The following is a 21875-nucleotide window of genomic DNA, read 5'->3' on the forward strand; positions in this document are numbered from 1 at the left end:
ATTTGATCCAATTCCAATGAATACATACATTGCAGAATTTCTTTTCATCCTGGTGTAAACACACGTTTTTATTTTTTAGATTTTGAGATCTGCTGGGTTCAGCTTTGTGGCAGATTAGTGTGTAGACTGTTGCCTTGAGTTGGGAGCAGTATTTTACATACTGTGTGTGTTGTTCTCCAAAGTGGCACGACTGGTGTAAACTTTGTCTTCTTAAATAACTTGAAATACAGAGTACCGAGGTGGTTCCAAGCTAAGAGCACATTTGCACATTTAGCTTTCTGTGCCCAAGTTCGGGTTTAGTGTCAAGTTTGTTATTCCAACTATAGAAAAAGACTGTTGAATGAAATGGTTTCATTCAGGGTGTAAAAAGCGACAAAACATCCGGCAAAACACAAAAAAGACCTAACTGTAGGGCTGCATCAAAAACCTGAATGCAATGAGTAAACTGTTTATGTCAGAGCCAAAGATAAACACATACTTATACACGTACTTAGGAGCAATATAAGATGTAAGGAGGCTAGTTGTGGGCTATGGGACCAGTAGCCTACACAGAGGTGTGTGTGTGTGTCTGTGTGCGTGTGTGTGTAAAGTGTTCAGCAGCCTGACAGCCTGTGCGAATGACTTCATTCTCTTATATCTTCTGAAATCATGACCCCGTCTGACTTGTCAAATGATAACAGGTAAAGTACCTATTGAGGCGGTCCCCCATGTCTCCATGAGTATTAAAGACCATACAGACTGAAAGCAGATGTGTTACAACCACAGACTGTATAAAATAGGTTACAACCCTCCCGCTGTCCCGCACTACCGGAATCTGACTGCCGGTGAGGACGTGGCGTGGCGGAAACCCCGGAGAGAGGAGCACAAAGAGAAGCTCCCTGCGCAAACTCACTGACACGACAGCGGCTCTGTCCTTCCACGTGGACCCAGTCATTGATCAAAACACTCCGGTCGGTCTCCGTGGCAGCCAGGGAGCGCGCGTGCCGCCGCCGTTGCGCAGTGCAGACCGGGAGGCGCGAGCAGGGCTGTGCGTGGTAGAGGTGTTCTCCAGATATGAACCTGTAAACGCAAACCTGCTCGAATTAAAGCTTTTTATTGTCCACACATCCACTATGCAGACAGGTAGGCCATTACCACTCTGAGTAGAGATGTAGAGTATCGCCGTATTTATCCAGCTGTAGACCGCAATGACGGTTTCACTGTTACTTCAGTTCATTAAACGAGGCTATTGTTTACGCTAACTTACACCTAGCCGTACTTTAACTTGTTTTTGTTTTAAAGAAGGCCTGTAATGTCAAAGCAGGAAGGCAATATGAGTTTATCAGAAATAATCAGTGTTTACAATGTATGTGTATGCCGGCTGTGATAATACTTCAGTGAGTTGTTGGTGTCAGTCAGCCGTGTCATGTATGTGTGGCTGTGTGTTAGCATCGCTGCTGCTCCACATGAGGAACCTGCAGCAACATAGCTAGTTTGTCATTATATCCAATATAATGGGGATAAAGCAGCGCACTGTAAGTTACACATCCCAAACCAGCATTTTAATCCAGATATGTAACATCTGCATCTAACACTGGAGACACATGGACATATTCACTCACTACTGCGGACAGTGTAGATGGACTTTCTGAGCTATAAATAGATGAAGAGGTTTTAATTGATTTTGCCATAATGGACCATAAGGTCCACCATCTGTGTAACTTGTAAAGGCTGCAGGATTGCAGCACTGCTATAATTATACAATGATGTAGGCAGGAGGTGTTACATGTAGATTGACTACTTGGTTATGAGTATGTAGATGTATTTAGGCAGATACTCTGAAGCAGTAGCCATGTGAGAATGTACAGTATCATGAAACCATCACCTCTGAAACTCTCCTATGTCCCAAAGAGGGAGTATTTGTATTTTTTAGTGTTTTTTCTTTTCCAACCATCAAACAATACATGCTGGCCATACTGATGATACAAATCCGTGTTGGAAAAGGCTTTTTATTCCTATTCAGTTGTATAATCAGCCAGCAATAATTGGTGGATACATTTGTGACTGCATCCTAGCTGAATTCTGTACAGATGTGATGTGAAGTTATAACATGGCTGTGTGCTTGTAGGTGTGTTCATGGAGTCTCACCTGGGCAGATCGGTCCCATGTGTCCTGTCCCTGTTCCTGCTCATACATTTGTGCCTAGCTGCACCAGGTGTACCTGGGACACAAAGGTAACCCCACCTCCCTCCTCTCAAGTTTTACTTGATACATTTTTATTGTCATAAGAAACAAATTTGCACAATGAACATATCAGCGAGGGCTGCAATATCAGAATGGCCAAGATTTATGTATAACACTGGATATTTGAAGCAGACCTTTTGCAAAACATGGAAAATGAAGTATGCCTCATGTGAGGAGGGTACAGTTGCGTTGTCGTTGCCAGCAAAATAAACAACCTTTCTTTCGCCTCTGTTGTATTCACTTATTAGAGAAAATAAAATAAATTAAATCAGTATTTTTATATGTTTTTGCATGTTTAATTTAAAATAATGAAATAATTGTTTGTCTCACAGGGAGGAATCAGTAGATGCCCGTCCCCCTTCAGTAGCGCTAGCCAATCCCTTTGGCTCTGGAGAGGACAACCGCAGGTGAGTGACACATGGATGCTGTGCTGCTGTTACACATCCAGCTCATTTTAAGCCATAAATTTGCTTAATTGCTTTCTTTAAAAGAGAAGGATTGACACAGTCCCTAAGTAGAAAGCCTATTCTGTCTTTGTCTCTACAGTATGTCTAAATGCTCAAAATGCAGCTTGAAATTCTAATCTTTCTCTCAGAGGATAATAAAATATGAATTACATAGAATAAAGATATTTACTGTCATGCATTGTTTTGTCAGACTACTGTATGACTTTAGTTAGCACTAAAGTCAGAGACACAACATGCAAACCACATCCCAATTTGTTGAACCTGCAATCTGTTTTAGTGGACTAAGCAGCGGCTGTCTGGTCACTGTGGACTTTGGCTGCTGTGCTGTACTAATGATGTGGCCTGCACCATATACTGATAAGATTACATGAGCAATAACTCTGCTTTATGTTGCAATTATGAGATAATTTTTCTTTATGGAGACAGAGAAAATATAGATTATCCACACACATTGCAAATAAAACAGCTCACCCTTGGTATATTTGTTACTGCAGTGTGAACATAGTGAACTACAGGATTAATTTATGCGGATGGCTGCCCACCATTGAGTCTGGTTCTGTCCAAGGTTTCTGCATCTTAAAGGAAGTTTTTTCTTGCCACTGTCGCCAAATGCTTGCTCATGGTGGGATTTGTTGGGTCTCTGTAATTAATATTATAAAGAGTACGGTCTAGACCTGCACTATAGGAAAAGTGCAATGAGATAACTTCTGTTATGAATTGGCGCTATATAAATAAAATAAATTGAATTGAATTTATTCAGGGAACAAAATGGGACACACAACCACTTTGTGGACTTAGTGCCATAATAGTATGTTGTTGGTGACATTGTGGCTGCAGCTTCTTTTCACTGACTGATAAGAGTAATGGATGTGAACACTACTCTATCACAGTGGTAGCTTAAACCTGCAATGTGGAACTTTTGTCTCCCCCTTCTGGCAGTGAGAGTAATTACACCAACAATGTTGACTTATGCCTGACCTATTACATAACACTCATAGCTCCCAGGCTCTTGTTCAGAAACAGTTGCAAAAATACAGAGACATTTCCACAGTTTTAAGACAATAATCCATTATTTAGGTAGAGTAAATGTAATAGCTACACAGCCTACTCCAAATATTTTACAAATACCAATCTGTCCAAGAGCAGTAATGCGACATTCGTGTCTGCCCTCAGTTCCTTCTCTCAGCGCTCTCTGACGCCAATCGCTTTCTTTTTTTGTCTGTAATCCTTCCTCTGAACGCTGAGTTTCTTTTTTTATCTGGAGCATCAGAAACTTTTCTTGGACGCTTCTTAGGTTTTTCCTCCATACTCCTAGTTGCTGTAGCCTACTCCGTCGCTACAGTTGCTCCCACCTTCAGCTCTGGCAAACCAATCATTGCTGGTTGGCGTAAAACGCATCATTACCTGTGCGCCAGCACAGGAATGTTGCCAAAGACACCAGATTTAACAAATCAGTTTTAAGTCTTGGCTCTAAAGGTTTTTCTGATTGGTTGAAATGTACTCTGTGCTGTGTGTGCCACAGGTTGCTGCAAAGTTACATTCAATCCAGTCTGACGGATGACCAAGGAGGACCAGAAATCAGCACCTGGGAGCAAGGTAGACATCTCTGCCTACTGGTGTAACACTTGTATAAGTTCGGACACAGGGCTGTCCTTTCGATCTTCACTACGAAATATACATACTCTGATTACACAGACAGCTGTTTACTGAAATAGTGAACAACGTCTCAGGTTCTAATAAAGTAATTTTCTATGACTTTGGCATGTTGAATCTTTTTTTAAGCTGTGCAAAAGATCCAAATTCTTGATATCTGATAACCAGAGAAGCTGTTTTCTGGCAGAACATCTGTTTCCCAAACCATCATTTAACAGTTAACATTACTGCAGTTGTGTTTGTGTGTTTACAGTAGGGTAAAGTTTCATGCTGTACATCCTCTGCAGTTATACTGCAGCAGTATATCAAATGTGTTTGGTATTAAACATGTCAGTCTTCTCCTGCTTTGTGTCAGAGGTATTCTTCCTGTTTCGTCTTTATGACTACGATCGCAGTGGACTCCTGGATGGCTTGGAGATGATGAAGCTACTTTCAGACTATAACTCCCATCATACACCTGGAGCACAGGCCAATGAGCTGGTGAGGAGGAGTGGCTGTAGGTGTGTGTGTGTGCTGTGTGTTTGAACTGACATTGTATTTGTGTCTACTTGTACAAACTCAACACTTTAATACTTTTTGACCCGTTTATATGATATGTGTGTATCTGTGTGTGCGTGTGCATATTTTCTGAGTTCAGGTGGTGTCTATGGTAGACTTTTTACTCCAGACTCAGGATCTAAACCAGGACGGCCTGTTGGCCCCATCCGAGCTGCTGTCTCCTTCATTACCTCACACACAGGTACTGTACATTTACACAAACACACTCTCAACTCTTTCCTATGTAATTATAATGTAGTATGGTCAGGCAGTATGATTCTATAGTGATGTTATTATTGTCATGAATTTTTTGTGTGCCTACTGGTGCAACATGTAGTAACCACCAAAAATACGTCTTCAGGAAATAAAAGTTACAACATTTTGATATATATGTGAAAAAATAAAGATTTTTTATTTTAAACTTGGAAATAGTAGTTTGTCAAAGCAATCCCATGTCAACACGCGAAAGTATGTTAAAATACTGAAAATCAGCTGACACCTTGAAAGTTTTTATTTCATTTTAACAGGATACATGATGATAGGATTAGCTTTGATGTTTTATCACCAATTAACATGTAGACCAAGGTAGTTTTACATTTTAAGTATGTATTTCATGTTGGTTTACTGAGCTGTACCTAGTTTATTCTCATTTGTGGTTGAGTGTATTAACATTACCTTATTTTTGCCACCACAGGACTCCAGCAACAACGAAGCACCTCACCAGGAGCAGGTGGTGGCAGTGGAGGAGAAGCTGTCAAACCCCAGTACTGACGAAGAGAAGGCAGGAGCAGCTGAGCAGCAAGAGGAGGCTCATGAGGAAGTAAAGACAGCAGAAAAGGAACTCAAAGAGCAAACAGACGAACAGCATGGACAACAAATCCCAGAAGCCCCAGCAGGAGAACAGGGGCAGGATCACAACGTCCCTGTTCATCTGGGGCAACCAGAGATATGAATGCAAACACACATGCTGGTTCAGTCCACACTATCATTCTGTGCTCTCGAGTCAAGCCAGCAGAAGACTGATGACTGAGTTAAAATACTGCTCTCAACTCAGAGGACTTCTTCTTCTGCATCCCCACAAATGGTCTTCCTCTTGATTTGAATTCTGAGATTCTAACATCCATTTCAACTGACTGTTAAACATTGATAAATCATTGATAAATGAAAAGATGAATCCTGTCACTTCATTAGAAAACTTTTTCTACAACAAGTACCAAGTACCTATTGGTTTTATTTTTGAATGCAAAGATTTCTAGAGCTGAATTCAAAATGCAATATTATCCATATTAGTAAAACAACAGCCATTATTAATAGACATTAGTACTTTTAGTATTTTTTTCTTCTTCCAGCAAGTGAAACAGTTGATAATCTCATTTTAAATAATTTGAAAATTGTAAAATGTACTTGATTTTAAATATTTGATTTGAATTGAATTGTATTTATTTACCCTTTTCTGTCATACTTGAAACATTTAGCATATTTTTAATGTGTTTGTGTTTCTCTATATAGAGTATGTTGTTTCATGTACACACTGATTGGCCTTATTGTGTCTTTCCCACTCTAGGCTTTGGATTTGCACCTAGTAGTTGTGCACCAGGAGTGCATCTGGACTGTTAGTTCAACTGGTCTCATTTAGAGACAGCTCAGTTTAGCCAGTGTGATAAGACACACTGGTGTGCCACGAAATTAAATTTGGTCTTCAATGAGAATTTCCTCAGCCCACATACACAATGACTTTCTTTTGACGCACTTGAGTACGATCCAGTAAGCATTATATTTTGATGAGGGTTTTAATGTGCCTGAATGAGTTGGGAACCATCAAATTACAGAACAGTACTGTGCTTTTAATGAGTACTTAATGAGTTACAGCCTTCTACCACCTTAGACTACAGGCTTAAAAACTTTCATCTTCATAATTAAGGTTGGGAAGGCCTCGTTGAAATAACATTAGATGAAATGTAATATTAAATTCAGCCTTTATCTGCTTGAAATGTGTTTACAGTATGAAAGGGTTTACTATTTGTTGTATTTTTTTTCCTTTTTAACCAGTTATGCATTTATACAGCTGGAGAAAATAAAGCAATCGTTTTTTTGTCCCTCTTTCATTAAGAGGGACCTGGATGCAGACACAATGGCGGACCTCCGCAAGAGGCACTCTCCGTCCTCAGCAGCAGAAGTTGGGTCTTCTTGTCATTTTTGCGTGTACATCTACATTGTGCATGTGCATACGTGCATGGTCCACTTGTGGCAGAAAATGGAAAAAGACGAAACACAACAACTTTATTCACTGATTTTGGTGAAATTGGATCTTATTTTATTGAACCATTATTTTCTGGCAAAAACGACAAGAAGGAGACCAACTTCCGCTGCTGAGATCACATGATTTCCTGTAAACTGCGGAGGTGCTCCATTGTGTGTCTGCAGCTAGGTACTCTTTCTTTCATTCTGTCTCCTGTTAAGCCCATGGCACACCAATCAAAGTTTTGTTGGATTTGTCAGAATTATTTTTAAAGGCACAAACACAACACATACATACACTGTATATTATTATACTGTAAAATAGGCAAAGCTAAGAGAACAAAAAGAAATTAATGGTTTGCATTAATTAATTCTGTGTATTGGGACAATAAAGTTTTTTCTTCATGAAGCTTATTATTTAATGCAAAAGACATTGGTCATGAAAAGTAGTTAACAGGCTCCTAGGTGGGGAATTTGACATCAAAATATAAAAAAAATTGACAATGTAGTGGATGACAAAAAGTATTTGTGTCGGCAGAATACAATTAGGGCATATGTAATGTATTAAACTAAACTATTTGTAGCAGGCTCTTGCCGAAAGCTCAGTGAAAAAAAATATATTGATAGGTAATGTCCTACAATGCAGTATTTATTGTATAGTATTTATTTATTTTATTTACTTGGCTTTATTAGATATAGCTTTGGGTATTTACTCTTCCTGTCATCAGCTAGCTAACTAGCTGCTCCTTTAACAAACCAGTCGGTTGCTAGGCACCAGAATAACAGCCGGGCAGACATGGCGGAGAACAGGCAAAGTGCAGGTTCGTACGTGTTAGTTACCTTCTGTCTACTAGTTTAAATTCTAATGTTCAGACAACAATACAATGGGCAGTTTCTGTTTATCTAAAGCCCCTTGGAGCCACAATAATGTTGCCTTCAAAATTATGGTCACACTAGTTGAAAGATAAGACATTTTGGAGTTATTGCTTCAGTAACAAGCTAAGCTAACTCTTGGCTCTGTTCCTGGTTTCTCCCTCTTCTGTCTGTCAGAGACCATAGTGTCAGATGTTCACAAGAAGATCAAAGCAGCTTTTGAAGCGTTTGACTACGAGTCTAACAACACAGTGGATGTCCGGTGAGCTCCAACTACTGTACTGTACTGTACTGTGTTTTCCCTGGCTCATAAACCAGATGGTTGTAATGTGAAAACAAATTCTCAAAAACACAACCCTCTTAACCTCTTTGGGTCACAACTCATAACTTCAAACACAGTGAATATTAAAGTGGAACGCAGAAATTTGCAATATTATAGTTCTTAAATTTAAGTAATAAGTTTGTGTTGAGAGACTAATATATAGATAGTTAATTATATAGAGGAAATACAGTAAATGTTTTTAAAGTAAACTGAAACACCTTTGTGTACCATTTAAATGAGGTGAGGAGAAATGTGCGAAACATGCCTTAATGCATTTTTGAGGGACATCAGCACCATCATACACAGTCTTTACATGCTGGTAAACAGTGTGGTCTAAGATGATGTTTGTGTTCCAGGGAGATTGGCACCATCATCTATTCCCTGGGTTGCTTCCCCACCCAGGCAGACCTACATGACTTTATTGCTGAGGTCAGAACAGTGTTTACTTATATTTTGCTCATAATTTGGATGAATAAAACAACCGGGAAAACTAATCATCTGAGGCGATTATTAAAAAAGGATTCTAACATTTCATATTTTAGTCACATTACAGTATCTACTATACCTTCTATAATGTAATGTACAGAGAAAGATGTTATTGACTTTTACGGCAGTTGGGGTGACTTTATAAGCAGACCGTTTTGTTAGTTAGAAAATTGCTTGTTCAAGAACCAAAACCCAGCATATTTGTCCTGTTCAACTAGGTGGAAGAGGACCACACAGGATATGTCCATTTGGACAGGTTCCTCCCAGCCATGACCAAAGTGCTGCTGGAGCATAAGTAAGACACTTCTATATATTTTATCTCACCAGTCGTGTTGTTTTGTTTGTAACTGAATAGATAAAAATGCTGGATTTTGAGGGTGAGAATGTCATGATGCAAATAGGTGCTTGTGTTAAAGCAAATAATTTATTCTAGTGTGTCTTTCTACAAGATGTTACTGAGCGAGCATGACCTGTCACTGGTACAAGTTTTCAGATTGCTTTTATATTTGGTAAATATAATGAGGAAGTTACTAGAGTATATCACAGAATAGATGTGTGTTCTAAAGGTCTACAAATGCTACCACTGTGCGCTGTTTTCTGCTCATTAATCCTTAAGGTGAGGTTTTTTCATTACCTAGAAAAAACACCAAATGTCAGACTTCTTTAAATAATCGATGCCACTTTCTTTTAAACTTGTGCTTTTCTGTGCTTAAAGCTGCTAAATGGATTCCAAAGCGTATACTCCGTAATTTACAGTTTTGTCCTTATGTTGTCCACCCCTGACAATATTTCAGCTTCACTTGAACCAGTAAAAACCGTGTGTGTGTTTTAGGTTCCCTCCCATCCCTGAGGACCTTCTGCTTCAGGCCTTTGAGGTGAGACCAGCTTCTGTTTCCTCATATTCTACAGTGTTGTAGTTTAGGAGGAGTTAACAGGTTAGCTGGCACTTAGAGTATCTCAGTTTTATCTGGTAACCGCAGATTCCCTCAACCTCCCTTTTCAGCACCAGCGACTGCACAGTATCTAAATTTAGGAGAACATCATACTGTCAACAGAGTGCTACTAACACCACAGTGTTAATTACTGATATTTGTTAAAGCATAAAGGCAGTCACACTGTGTTTCCAGGTTCTGGACAAAGAAAAGAAAGGATACCTGGGGCCTGAGGAGCTGACAAAGTATATGACACAGGAAGGTAAAGCAGAAGCTTTCAGTTTTTACTTTGTGAGGTAAAGAAAGATTCACTTGTGCGGTGAAAAGCAGATTATCTCATAGATATGTTTTTGTGTGTCTAACACTCCCCTTACTTCCACAAAATAAGTACAATGGAGGAACTGTATTTTTTAAACCATGGCTGTGTTGTGTTTGTTCATGGCTGTCTTTAAACCAGGTGAGCTCTTCACTCAGGAGGAGATGGATGAGATGCTGACAGCACTCGCTGATCAGGAGAAGAACCTTATCTATTACAAAGACTTAATCAGCCAGCTGACCATTGACCCGAACATGTAGAAAGTATCACAGCGTGCGTGTGTCAGCATAACTGTTTAGAAATATTACTATAGTGTTCGGTGTTCATGTCTGCATGGTTTTAGAGTGGGCTTGTAGTTCTATACTGTATAATAAATAAATGTACATAGTTCAATCCTGACTTTGTGTTTCCACAGTTGTCTTTCAATTCAAATAAGTCAGATTCAGTCTTTCAAATTAGCAGCAGCATGGAGCACCATGTCTGACAATAATTTAAAAGTCCATTATTTTGCATAGCATTCAGTAGTTTTATGCTCCCAGAGCATGCTGGCTGAGATGTTCTAAAACGTTCTCCAGAATCACATTAAATTGGAAAGTATGTGTAAAGCATAAATTAGAGAGATGCCGTCTACTTTCTACATGTAAATGAAATCAGGATCACCACACACAACTGTGATGTATTCAGGTTTGCTAGCTAATGCAAAACACATTTTTTGGTCGCAATCTTGCACTTGGATGGAATTAATAAGTAAAGTAATTCAGACTGCTTGTGTACGGGGATCTACTCCTTTAACTTCTGACTTCAAGTTTTTTCTTAAAATTTAACGCAAAAGCTCAACATAATAATATTCGGAGGTACTGAAAAGTGCTTGTGTATTTAAGAGAGAAAAGCTTTATTTAAGGGAGCTTGCTGCTGACCCAATCCCAGAACCTGTGCTCAAAATGGAGGCTGATGCATTGTGCTAGGTCTTAAAATAGCACAGGCTCCTTACAAGCTCTGCAGAAGTGGACTTATAGTATATGGAATTTTCTTGGCTTGTTTTACATGGAAAATGTTCATTTTTAATTTTGTGTACTTATGGTATGAGAGGAAAAACCGAGCAGATTAGCAGAGTGGCTTCACCAACCTATTAATGCCTTCAATTAAGGTTAGTTTTGCTTGTTGAACGTATGAAAACATTACTGCAGAGTATTATTGTGCAAGTGAAGCTAGACTTCTCAAAGTGCTTATTTCTTAACCAAATCTCTAAGAACAATTTAAGGTCAGTGACGGCAATAATCGGCACTTCTGCAAATACTGTAGACATTTTTCGACAGACATTTGTACGACATGCAGCAGTAATAAAATAAAGTCTTTATGTAATTTAAACGTGTTAGTCCAGGCACTAATCAAACTGCAGGGTACAAGCCTGCCAATATAAAAAGGTAAAAATAATCTGGCGTAATCTGGACACAGCGGTGGTAACAGAAACAGGAGGTAATCTGGTCGTTCATTTGACAGACGGTTAGACAGTACGTGCAGCCAACGGACAAATAGGGAAAGCAGGACTCAGTAACATGATGAAGACCAGGAACATTGCCTATATGAAGTGACTTCACATTAAATTAAAAGTGAAATGTGTTCAATGTTAGGAGTGGGAAGGAAACAACCTTCATCACGGTGAATCATGATGTTGTTCAAAGGAGCCATGATGTGACAATCCCATAGTACTGGTCACAAATGTGTGCAATTATTGAGTTCAGTGCAGCCATGATGGGCATGTAAATTGTCAATAAATGACTAAGTATGAGAAAATAAACAAAGCAATGACTGCTTTATCAGCATAGCATTTTATCATAGGTGATTCTGCATTCAATAGTAATACATGCATGAAACACAGCTTTGGAACAGGGATGGCATGACTTACCTAGAGCTTAGATAAGCATGTGATATGATAGCAAACAAGCAGTATCTATCTGAGCATGAATGCATGCTAAAGTTCTGCTTTAAACAGTTTCATTTCACAGTAAAAACAATGACCCGTTAACTTTTGGTTTCAAATCACAAAGACATCAGAATATAAAACATAAGCCTACAATAATTGGAAAAAGTCCCTTTTCACTCAACACCAAAAGTCAAAACAGATTAAGGCTCATTTACCTTCAGCATAATCAAAAAACAGCATCAAATCAGTAAAATTTTAACACACATTTAAAGGGATTTCTTTACCTTTAGGTTTTTCATTTTCTCTTAACCTCATACTTGTTGCATTATAACATGAATAAATGTGTTCCTCAGTGTAAAGGGGCTTTAACAAGCAGCTTTACTTAAATAATAAAGAAATGAAATTGTGTAAGCAAGGAAAAAATATTCCACTGGCATGTTCAGCTGTGGTTGTCAAACATCCTTCATTCTGAATGAACTGAAGCTGGGTCTGTGATGGAATGATTGATTTGTACATAGTGAGAAAAATAGAGTTTTAGTCCAGTTGCTTCTGTAAATACAATTTCAAATAAAAGTGATTACAACTCTGAAAAGAGTGAAATGGGAGTTGATGGCCATTTAGAGGCTATTTTCACTTTTATTATCTCAATATTATAAGAAAAATAAATCTAGAAAGTAGTGGCTTTAACATGAACATGAAAAGTGAGATATCTTACTACAAGTAAGATGAAGACTAAAATATTACATTTTCTGTGTGGTCCACTACTCCACACATTAAGGGGATTCATGGTGAGTAACACAATAGCTTCAAGTCAAGCTTACAATTCCATGTTGCTAACCCCCTCTTTCTAGAAAAAAATCGAAAACTAGAGATGACATTGTGTTTCACGGTATGCAGCCATATCACATGAGAATGTGAGAACCGCCTGCCAGTAACTTCTTTGCAGCAATGTTATCAGCGGCGGTCCACATGGGTTATTTGGTCCTTAAAGAGCCATAAATAGACACAAGAAGAGAAGAAGGAACACGGGAGAGGTAATAGAAAAGTTTGACAAAGGAACATGGAAGAGAAAGACAATGACAAGACGGCATATAAAGAAAGGTGAAACAAAAAGAACGTGGAAGTAGAGAGGAAATCTTTGACATCATATCCAGCTACTAACAGTGGTCTCTTTTGCATTATTGCACTGCAACTGACATACAGAGGAATGATAATCTTAACACAAATCAAACACACCCAAACCAGTACGCACATTATTCACATATATTAGGAAGAACGGGAGGTGATAACCTCACTAGCTTTTTTCTGTAAATCTTTCTGTGCCTTTGAGAATGAGATAGCAGAGGGAAGAGGCAAGACAGAGTCTTCTCATTAAAGAGTTCAGATGTGACCTTTTAAAACTGACTGGTTTTTCAACTTTTCAGCCTTAGTTTGGCTTTTTTAAGATTTATGTAGGTGACAACACCTAATAAACATGCTTCCAAGAAACAGATGATTCAGCTATTTCAGTAATTACACAACTGGATAAGTTTGTTGCACAGTGGAGTCACAGGTTAAAATAACAAAGAGAATTTATCCTACAGCAGAAAATATGCAGCTTTGTCAGCGACTTAACAAAACAAAACTTGGTATTTTGCCTCGCAGCCAGAGTAGAGTTATGATGTATTCAAAGTCTTGATACACTACTAAACAACATGCGACAGGCTACCCAGTGCGGCTCTATAAAAACAACCTTGTGTCTTTGTGACTTTATCCAAACCTCATCCCTCTTTATCTCATCCTGGCTGAAGTCTTGTAAGGCCGCGGAGAAGTAGAGGAGGACAGGAGTCAGATGATGAGCTACAATGACTTGGCAAAGATGTTGGGTGTCAAAGTAGGACACAGCAGGGCGGTGTCTCCTTCAACGTTTTGGTTCTAAAAATCAAATAAACTGGATGCAAAAGGGCTTTGAACTGTGCAATCTAAATATTTTGGGAACCAGTTTTTCTTTGGGCCATCTGCAGTCTACTCAGTGGTTAGACAGAATAGGTTTAAACTGTGATTAGTCAGTCCATAGTACGTTCAGCTGCTATTCCGTGGTCAATTCCAACAGTGCTAACCCCAGACTAACCTACTATTTCTATTTTGAAGTTTTAATAATAGCTTTGCTAAAGCAACACACCTGTTAATTCCAGCTTGTTAGAGGCATTATTGTGACACTGAAACAGGAACCTGTTTCTAATAAAATCTGCACAGATTTTAATGCTAAGCTTCCAATTTCCTTTACCAATGACTGCTGATTTCTTATATTCATATTTAACTGTTGCTAAGAGGTATCTTCGTCACTTCTCTGTCTGGTTGAATCATTGTACAGCGTTTTGTTCTCTTTTTTTGCAAACCCTTCATACAAAATAACATCTATTTGTAAATAAGACTTTCTACAACCTAAAAGCATGAAAGACCATTCAAAAATATAGAGTATTCCTCTCAGCCAAATGACTGTACCAAAACAAGCTTTTGTGGCAGCCGATTCCAAACTTTTGAGCGGTAGTGTATATGTAGATGATGTTAATGAAAGAGGGATGAAATCAGTGATGATGCCCTCCAAACCAATATAAACACACACAAACACACACACATACACACACAGAGACAGACATACTCAACCTTACAAAACTGTAATGTTTGAGTTTACTGTTTTTTCTCAAATATCAAAACTGAACCCATATAATTAAAATCTGGTGGTTTAACCTGATTAATAACCACTGTACCCCATCAACTGACTCCTAAGAATGATAATCAGTTTTCCTTATGATCCACCTGGGCCGTGAGCTTCAAGTGTGACAGCATTAGCCTGATACATTTCACAATCAGTACCTGTGTTTGCCACAACAGCTACATTGCATCCCAACAAGATCAAGTTTCCAGTGTGACAGAGTCACATTGTTTGCCAACATCTAGTCAGCACTACACACAGATAGACCATATAGTGTCCTTTTCTAGATCTGCAGCACCAGGCCAGCGGCGGAGATGTTGTCCCCCCCACCTGCAGTTTGGTAAACCTCAGTGCACACCAGCACTGGAGCTACACAGATCTCGTAGTCCTCTTCATCCCAGCAGCTGACGGGCCTGGTCTCCTGCAGAGGGATACGCTGGCTGCCCTCCTGCCGGCTAATGGAGAAGGAGTCGTCCATGATGAGCCTCGCCTTGCTGGGGTCAATGTCATTAGAGCCACAGACATGGCGATTAGCTGTGAGAGAGGCCTTGGCTGTGGCTGACATGGTGTTCTTCCACTTGGAGCCGCGTGTCACAATCATGGCCTGAAAGGCAAGTGTGTGGACATGGAGCCGAGTCAGAGGCTTACCCTTAGCACCATTTGTGTCACTGTCTGCACTGGCATCCTTCTGGCGCTGGTTCAAAATGCGATAGACCTCCCTCATCTGGTCGAGGACAGTAGCTACACGAGGGTTTGGGTCCGACAATACTGTGATGTTGGAGCCTTTAAGTAGACTGAGCAGGTTGGGAAGCTCCTGTTCATTCATGCCTAAAGAGTCCGCCTGAGAAAGCAGAATCAGGATGAGTAAAGGACCTGCCTTAAACTGAACTGTGCACTTAAGCCATACGGTCTCATTGTGTAAGAGTAAATGTTGTTATTAGACTGGCCACAATATAATGTATTTTGTTTACTACATTTGAGAAAAATCTGTCCATTTTTTAAATACATCAAGACACCAGAGAGCAAGACATTAAACATACTCTAATATATCAACATGAAATACAGGAAGGCAAACATAGTATCTGTTGAGTCACAGACTGTTTTGTTTACAAATGTATTCAACAAATTTAACTAAGCAAATCTAGTTTCAAAACTACCTGATATCATTTGTCAGACATCTTGATCCTTTTCACTAGACTACCTCACTGAATTGTTCTGGGATTAACTGAGTTTTTTCACCCCTGTGTTTGTGTAATTGTTCTAGTCTCACATGTGAATTAATGTGTTGATTCATTTAATTGTTCAGTAATACATACATGGGGGATGACATAGTGAAGTAGGTCTTCCATTATACTCTCTTCTACAAAACTGGCCATCTCAAAATGGACCCCAATCTGTGGAGATGAGGACGACAGGAGGTTGGCCAGGCGGGAGAGGAGAGCTTCCCGCTCACCTGCAATGATGAAAGGAATAGGTGGAAGGAGAAGAGAAAAAATTGGGACAAAAGGCAGCCAGGCAGTAAGGATTGAAGAAAACAGAGGACAGAAGAGACAAAGTGGAGTAATGAGGAAGTGAGTAAAGCGGTGGAGAATCGAAAAAAGGGAAGAGGTAAGGTAAGATGTCAGAGAGGGAGGGATGCCAAAGACCAGGAGAGGTAAACAAATGAAAGGTAAAGAAAGGGAGGGAAGGTTGAGAAGTGAGGAAAGATGGAGAACGTAGATGAGGGGGAAGAATAAAAACAAACACAAATACAGTACAAACAGTCTGGTGTTGTGGGATGGGAAGTGGAGTGATACTGACTCTCAACCTCCCTTTTTTCTTTTCCTTCTTTCAGCTTCTATCACCATCAACAACCATCATAAATATTTAAAACGTTTGCAAGTCCAGCCAGATTCAATAGCTGTCTATCACAGTCTTGATTGATTGGCTGGTGGTGACTGGATGTCACCATCTACATTGCACAGCACTTCAATGCTGCAAATGCAAAGTGTCAACATAACACATATCTATTAGCATGTTTTCACCTTGATAATTATCAAGATATTACAGAGTATAAGTATAATTATGGTCAAAATAAATATTCATATCAGCACAGGCCTACTCTGCATAACTCATTTCAAGAAGTAGAAGGCATTGTCAACCTTTAAGTGTAACTCAGAATAGACTAGTTCCTTTAAAGTAAAGTGAAATTATCATTAATAATTGTATATTTTTTATAATTGCATCAACAACTGACAAATGTTCAGCACTATCCCATTTCAGTTGTGCGACACAGAGCAACGGACACTACTGCTAGAGGTTCCAAATCAGCAACAAATAAAAGGTTGTCACCAGTTTCCTCTTACCTGACTGGAAGGGGAAGTTATCCATCATTTGCAGCCCACCCACCACCAGCAGATCTGGTTCAAAGTCTTCAAGTTTCTCAGCAAACTCTTCTATGGAGGCCAGGTAGGGGTTATGGTCATCACTGTGGATGATATATCTAGCACAAGCAAGGCCAAACACAGTCAGCTTCAAATACTGTAGAGCCTTAAATTTATACATATGTACGTATGGATGTACATACGTACACACACAGAACACTTAGCTCTATTACTCACAACATTCATTAAACCGAGCCCACCGTGCATGGTGGGAAAATGTGTCTCTGGCTTAAACACACTCACATATACAGTTTACCTTATATGATTCCTCAACATTCTCAAAACATCAACCAGTTACTCAACTAACACATACCTGTTGGCTCTGCGTGAGGTATAGCGCCCCCAGCTAGCACCAGATGGATACTCCAGGATCAGATGAATGTCTGGCTCTTCTACTATGTTACCCGCCACTGAAAAGACAGAGGTAGGTGAGGCACAGGGGCATCGAAGTAAAGAAGACAGGTGTGGGAAAATAGATAAGAGAGTAGAGAGGGCAGAGGAAGTGGAAAAAATAATAAAAAGAATAGGAGGTTGTGCAAACGTAAGGGTAGAGGGGAATTCAGGGATGCACAAAAAGGACTGTGTAAAATAAAAATTACGATAGATAGATCGTGGAAGGTAAAAAGGGTGTACCAGTGTGTGTACCTGTAATGTGCTGTGACAGGACATCTGTAAAATCGGGGCTGAAACTTCCCCCTAGCAACACTTCACATCCCTCATTTGCCATGCGACCAGCCATTACCGGGGCATTGCCGCCTACTGCCCATCTGTTTCCAGGTAAGTCACGGGATGCTTCAACCAGCTTGCTGAACAGGGTATCATTTAGCATAAAACGCCTGCAAGGCAAAGAAAAGCAAAAAAAAAAAATTGTGAAACAATGTTCAAACTGAACAACAAAAACTTGAAAGTATCAACCAGCATTTCCTCTAAACACTTCTTTTTTGTCTTATGTTGTGGTTCTTTCATGCACTTTGTAAAGTTTTTTGAATTGCATCGGGGTATGAAATGTGCTGTATAAACAAATCTACCTTGCCCTGTCTTAACCGATGTAAGAGACTTGTTTAACCAGTCTGTTTACAGATATATAAGATATTTACATGTAGAGGTGCTAGAAAAAAAGTCCCCTTGGCACCCCTTGTTGCTATGAGACACCTGAATAACCATTTTAACAGTGGCATTCTTTCAATAAAAGCTGACATATTTGTGACTTCAAGGTTTTGTCAATCTGAGTTCTGTGCAGTAATCACATAGAAAATAAAAAGAAGCCAGTGTTGTGTGCATGAAGGCTCCCAGTAAACATGTGGCCTTAAACAGACCCAATGTACCAGAGTGTTCCAGAAACAGCATGTACTATATTTTATGAGATTAGCCTGGTTGTGGTTCATCCTGTAGATTAGGTTTATTTCTAGCTCACCTCTTCACGCTCATCTATATCTCACTCAGTGTCTCTCTCTCGCTCTCTGAAGCTGCAGATATATAACTAATTTTAAAATATGGCAAAAAACAATTGTGGCACAAGTTAACTGACAGGGACTGAAGAGAAACAGAAGTAAAAGCAAAGCACACTGAGCAAAATTATTTTATGAAAATAAACCTATTACACATGTGGTTTCACCTGATCTGCACTTGGCAGACATACCCAATCATCTCTTCGGTTCTTTGTACATATCACTTAGCTGGGTACAGGTAAGTGCTTAAGAATTATGGTCTCAGACTTTGCCTACACAAGTTCGGTCATCATCTGGTCGACATCAAGCATTCACAATCCCAAATTCCACAAGAAACCAGGCAAGAAAGAAGCAAGAGAAATAACTAACCGAAATAGCCCTGGTTTCTGTGTCTAATTGAGATTCTTAAACAAAATTATTCTCTCTCACACACATTCCCTTGCCCTTTCTGTCCATGATGAAGGCTTGTTGCCTTTAGGTGTTATTTCTAGACAATGTGCCACAGACAGAACAGGAACAGTCACCAATGAATGAGAAGAGAGTGGAGACGAGTTCAACCTCATAAATACCTTGTACTAGAATGGCTGTCCAGCAACTACCTGATAAAAATCAATGGCAACAAAGACAGAAAAATACAGACAAGCACTGAACAAAGCAAGTTTTTTTTTTTGAAACTCATAGGTTCTACTTGTTGGTCTATTTTGTGTGATGGTCAGAGGAAAGAAGAGAGAGTGAGAGGTTGTATTTATTTGTACATTAGTACACATTCATGGTTGAATGTGAGTGTGTTTGTGAAAGAGCATCTGAGGGAGAAAGAATTAGGTAGGAGCACAGTAGCCTGAGTGGTGCAACAAAGAAACGGTTTTAAATTAGCTGTTGACTGGTCTCAAGCCACACACACAATCACCTTGTATATAAACAGGAAAACTCAGCTAACCAGTCAGAGACCAGAGAGTACAGAGAAGTATTCAAAGATTTGTAAGAGCCTTACAGGCCTGCATTTATATTACCATACTGTAAATGTAGGGTTAATTCCCTGAACTAGACCACAACTATTTAATGACCAGCTGTTATTCACACAAACAACACTTACTCTGCAGCAGCTCCCGGTGCAAAGAAGTAGGCAAAGCTCTGAGCCAGCTGCACTTCATTTTCAATGTAGTTATGATGTAGGGGCTGGTCCGTGGGAGGGAGGTCAATCTTATTAAGCAACGATACCCCGTCCACTATCAGGTCAACACAACCTCCAAAACCTGTGGATGAGGGAGAGAGGCAGAGAAGAAAGAAGAAGCGACATAAATATGAGATAAAAACGATGCCCAGAAGCAACTGGGGCCAATAAGAAGGAGAAGATTGTGTATCACACATTTTCTTTTAGACATTGCAGTCAAACTGAACAGTACACATAGAGCAAAGAGAAAGTTAATGGAAGCGTGCAGCTTCAGTAAACTGAGCAGAGAGGAATCCACCCAACGTGCAGCTGCTGCGACATTTGTTTGCCTCTGTGGCTGATCAAATGATCTGACACATGGATACAGTTTCAGCTGCTGGATCAAACAGCATCAATGCATAGCTTTCATCTAGAAACATTTTCTAAAGCCAGCATGCTGTGCAACAGCCCCAGTCAGCCTACCTGTGTAGGCAACCTCTTAATGAAGCCAAAAGGCCAAAAGTTTGTGGTAGAACTCACATTTGAATTTGTTTTGAATATTAGCTTGACTTCAGGCTGCTTTGTTTGCAGTTGCTTTTCACTGCTCTTAGCTAGTCTATGATTTATTTTTGACAATTTGCTGTAAATAAAAGAAAAAATTACCTGCGTATATTTGTTATCATATGGTCAGCACCAGTTGTGCGTATTTATTGTGCTTTTGGTTGAAAGTCAATAGGCCAGTATTTGTCAGTGTTGTAGTGTTTAGCAATACATACGGTTTAGATTAAACTATGTGTTATATTATTTGACTATGCTGACAAAATTATATTTAATTCTGAATCATTACAATGTAACAGGTCTGACAGCATGGCTGGGCCTGTTGTTGAACTGGGCAAAGGTTGGACAGATTTGGTAAATCACTTCTGTTGTATGTTTTTATCTAGGTTCAAAGGACCCGATTTTAGGATTAGATCATGACAGTCAAGAAGACACAGGTCAATCAGACCATGGAGCTGTTCAAAAGCTGTCAAAGTATGAAAGCCATAACCAGGGCCTGAAACCAATGTGTATATTGTTTTTAACAACAGCTACAATGGTTAGTGCATCCCTAAATTCACCATCTGCTACTATTTAACCATTGTACTAACATAGTTTATACTAGACCGGTCACGCCAAGGCTGCTATTAATTCTGGCAGACAAAATGCTGATCTGGTGACTGTGCATTCATGGTCATCCCTATTTAACCTTCCTCTTTCGCCCTTCTTCAAACTACACTCCACTGTGTTGAGTCTGACTTCAACACACAACATTAGCTTGGACCTCCTTGCTTTCACTTGGTTAGTCATGTGCTGACAAACCTCCTGATACTTCGTGCACTCACGAAGAAAAAAAAAAACGAGTTGTGTAGCTAACGTTAACTTTGCTAACGTTACTTTCTAATTGCGTTAGCCCACTTAAGTTTGTTTTGGGTTAGTGTAACAACATCAATATTAACCAAACCCGGTATGCAGGCTTAGCAATAAACTTTTATTTTTCCGTTTTGTTAGAAATTACTTTAACGTTAGTTCATCTGGAGCAGCTATTACGGATGCCATTAATTTATTAACACAGAAACTCCATAAGCCCCTAAAATGTGGTTATGCTATGTAACGTTAACGTTAGCTAGCTCAAACCACTTGCACTTACCAACGGCCACTTTCGGTCTGGCGACGTTATTCATCCCGACTTTGCGTTCAGCCCGGAGCAGAGAGGACAAGACGGTGTCCAGCCGGTCGTCCAGTTCTGCATTCTGGGGTGACCGGAACCAAAAGGCCAAAATAACCACAAACAGGGACAAAACAGGCCCATATTTCATCCACGAAACCCTGCCTCCCCCCTCCATTGTTGGCTGGTTCGCTAGCTTCACACCGTCAGTAATGAAAAGCACTTCCCGCCCGCTTAACCAATAACCAGCCGTTCGTTGGGTTGTCTGTTTGTTTTGAGGGCCGGAGGGTCCCGGTTGTCCTTTAACTCGACAAATACGGAGTAAATTCCAGGATTTTAGCTATTGATTCAAAATATCACTTCAGCTGTGTTTCAGCTTGTGTAAACTACTACTTTCTTTTTGTACAGGAGGCTTCCACAGCGTGTTTTCTTTTCACCGAAGCACCGCTGTCCAGGTTGGATGATTGGAGGACGCCTGTGTTT

The 21875-nt window shown here is 39.7% G+C and overlaps 3 protein-coding genes across 3 annotated transcripts; 2 read left to right on the top strand and 1 right to left on the bottom strand.

Moving 5' to 3' along the window:
* The first annotated feature begins 751 nt into the window (after positions 1-751).
* On the top strand, positions 752-7523 carry cgref1 (cell growth regulator with EF-hand domain 1). The gene is made up of 7 exons (XM_044181318.1): positions 752-1122; positions 2108-2213; positions 2556-2630; positions 4213-4286; positions 4699-4823; positions 4981-5082; positions 5575-7523. Exons 1-7 carry the CDS (start codon positions 1113-1115, stop codon positions 5830-5832), a joined length of 750 nt encoding a protein of 249 aa, XP_044037253.1. The 5' UTR covers positions 752-1112; the 3' UTR covers positions 5833-7523.
* A 309-nt stretch (positions 7524-7832) lies between these two features.
* Positions 7833-10446, top strand: efcab2 (EF-hand calcium binding domain 2). Its single transcript, XM_044181442.1, has 7 exons — positions 7833-7939; positions 8169-8253; positions 8670-8742; positions 9018-9094; positions 9632-9674; positions 9927-9993; positions 10189-10446. The coding sequence occupies exons 1-7, from the start codon at positions 7915-7917 to the stop codon at positions 10305-10307; spliced, it is 489 nt and encodes a 162-aa protein (XP_044037377.1). The 5' UTR covers positions 7833-7914; the 3' UTR covers positions 10308-10446.
* A 1411-nt stretch (positions 10447-11857) lies between these two features.
* On the bottom strand, positions 11858-21859 carry adpgk2 (ADP-dependent glucokinase 2). The gene is made up of 7 exons (XM_044180818.1): positions 21375-21859; positions 19631-19790; positions 17735-17925; positions 17403-17499; positions 17012-17148; positions 15983-16119; positions 11858-15507 (listed from the first exon to the last, which is right to left on the bottom strand). The coding sequence occupies exons 1-7, from the start codon at positions 21568-21570 to the stop codon at positions 14950-14952; spliced, it is 1476 nt and encodes a 491-aa protein (XP_044036753.1). The 5' UTR covers positions 21571-21859; the 3' UTR covers positions 11858-14949.
* Positions 21860-21875: the final 16 nt, after the last annotated feature.

The sequence above is a fragment of the Siniperca chuatsi genome, linkage group LG1 (assembly GCF_020085105.1).
Source record: "Siniperca chuatsi isolate FFG_IHB_CAS linkage group LG1, ASM2008510v1, whole genome shotgun sequence".
Classification (NCBI taxonomy): Eukaryota; Metazoa; Chordata; class Actinopteri; order Centrarchiformes; family Sinipercidae; genus Siniperca; species Siniperca chuatsi.